We start from the raw sequence: 1,538 nt of genomic DNA on the forward strand, positions 1-1,538 counted from the left end.
GGCTACATGTCCAAAATTATTGCCACGTGTTCCTAATAAATCAATCTTTTTATATTTATTGGGTTATGTAATATTAAAATTAACACATTTTTCTGCATTGTTTACATTCTTGTAACACATTTCTTACATTCTTTCTCGCAATTGCACTAAGATGACGTCACGCAAAAATTACGCTCAAAAATCCTCTCTCATTGGCGCAATCTTGTATTCTATCATTCTTGACACAGACCTTTGGGTCATCCGATTTCCCCTACAATCACAGACATTGTCATGGATGACCTACTTGACAATGTCATCTCGGAGCTAAAGCAACAATTTAACATAGACATCAAATTTATTTGCAAATACGTAGACGACATTTTTGCCATAATTAAACGTAACGACGCGAACATCATTCTAGATACTCTTAACAAATATCACAATAAATTACAATTCACGATTGAAATGAAAGTAAACTCTAAAATTCCTTATCTTGACGTCTGCATCCATAGAGAAAAACACAATACAGAACACACAGAAATAAACACAACAAAAAAGGTTTACAGTGTGACATACATCCCGAGACTAACAGAAAACTTTGATCAAAGCATAATAGGCCGTTTATGCTGGACGTTAAAGCTGCATTTAGCACATTTAGCTCTAATGCTACTCTAAAAGTACATTTACTCATACAAAATTCTCTACCTAAATGCAACTAAATGCTAAATATTTTTGGCATTAAGAATCTAAATGCCGAATGCAACTCTGTAATCTTCGAAAAAACACCACGATTCGAAGAAGGTGTAGTGAAAGAGAGTGGCAGCATCGCTTGTTTGTGTATACATACATAGATATTTGTTTACATTCTGTTTTGCGTATACATACATAAATTGTGATATTTGTCCCGTAATTTGCTTCATTTCATTTCATTTAAATTTCTTTGTGATTTTAATTAAATAAATAAGAAAAATTTATTAAAAATATGAAGCGAACGAGATGTCCATGGACCGCAGCAGCAGAGGAGGTGTTTGTGGAGTTGTGGCAGCAAAAACTGGATGATTTGAGGGGGCCTAGGAAAAACAGCCATGTTTACCAAGAGATGGCGGCTGAAATGCAGATGCAGGGCTATAATGTCAACTCCTCATCAGTTAAAATGAAGATTGATAATCTGACGGCGAAATATAGGTAACATTAATCCTTTCAAGAAAGAATAAAATACTTGTGTGTTGGTGTTGGTTGATTTTTCCGACTTCTTTGTACGCATTTTTCATAGAAGGGCCAAGACAGCTATGGGAACAACAGGAGGCTCTCCTGCATCATGGCCTTTATATGAGCAAGTGCACCAAATAATTGGTGGCTTCTCAATAAATAATGTAGAGGCTCTAATTGAAGAAAGTTTTGAAGGTAATTGTCGATGGAAGACATTCAAATACTTTGCTTTTGATGCAAAACTATTTATTACATTTNCAGAAAGTTTTGAAGGTAAGTCTCGATGGAAGACATTCAAATTCTTTGCTTTTGATGCAAAACTATTTATTACATTTTATCTTAATCTATGT

The 1,538-nt window shown here is 34.4% G+C and overlaps 1 protein-coding gene across 1 annotated transcript; it reads left to right on the forward strand.

Moving 5' to 3' along the window:
• Positions 1–134: 134 nt before the first annotated feature.
• LOC108356657 (myb/SANT-like DNA-binding domain-containing protein 1) lies at positions 135–1,461 on the forward strand (the record flags this gene model as incomplete). Its single annotated transcript, XM_017607756.1, has 2 exons — positions 135–1,164; positions 1,253–1,461. Coding segments are annotated over exons 1-2 (412 nt in total), but the record flags the coding sequence as incomplete, so codon positions are not given.
• Between the last annotated feature and the right edge of the window lie 77 nt (positions 1,462–1,538).

This window comes from Rhagoletis zephyria, unplaced genomic scaffold (genome assembly GCF_001687245.7).
Source record: "Rhagoletis zephyria isolate East Lansing unplaced genomic scaffold, Rhagoletis_zephyria_1.1 Rzeph_scaffold_62720, whole genome shotgun sequence".
Taxonomy (NCBI): domain Eukaryota; kingdom Metazoa; phylum Arthropoda; class Insecta; order Diptera; family Tephritidae; genus Rhagoletis; species Rhagoletis zephyria.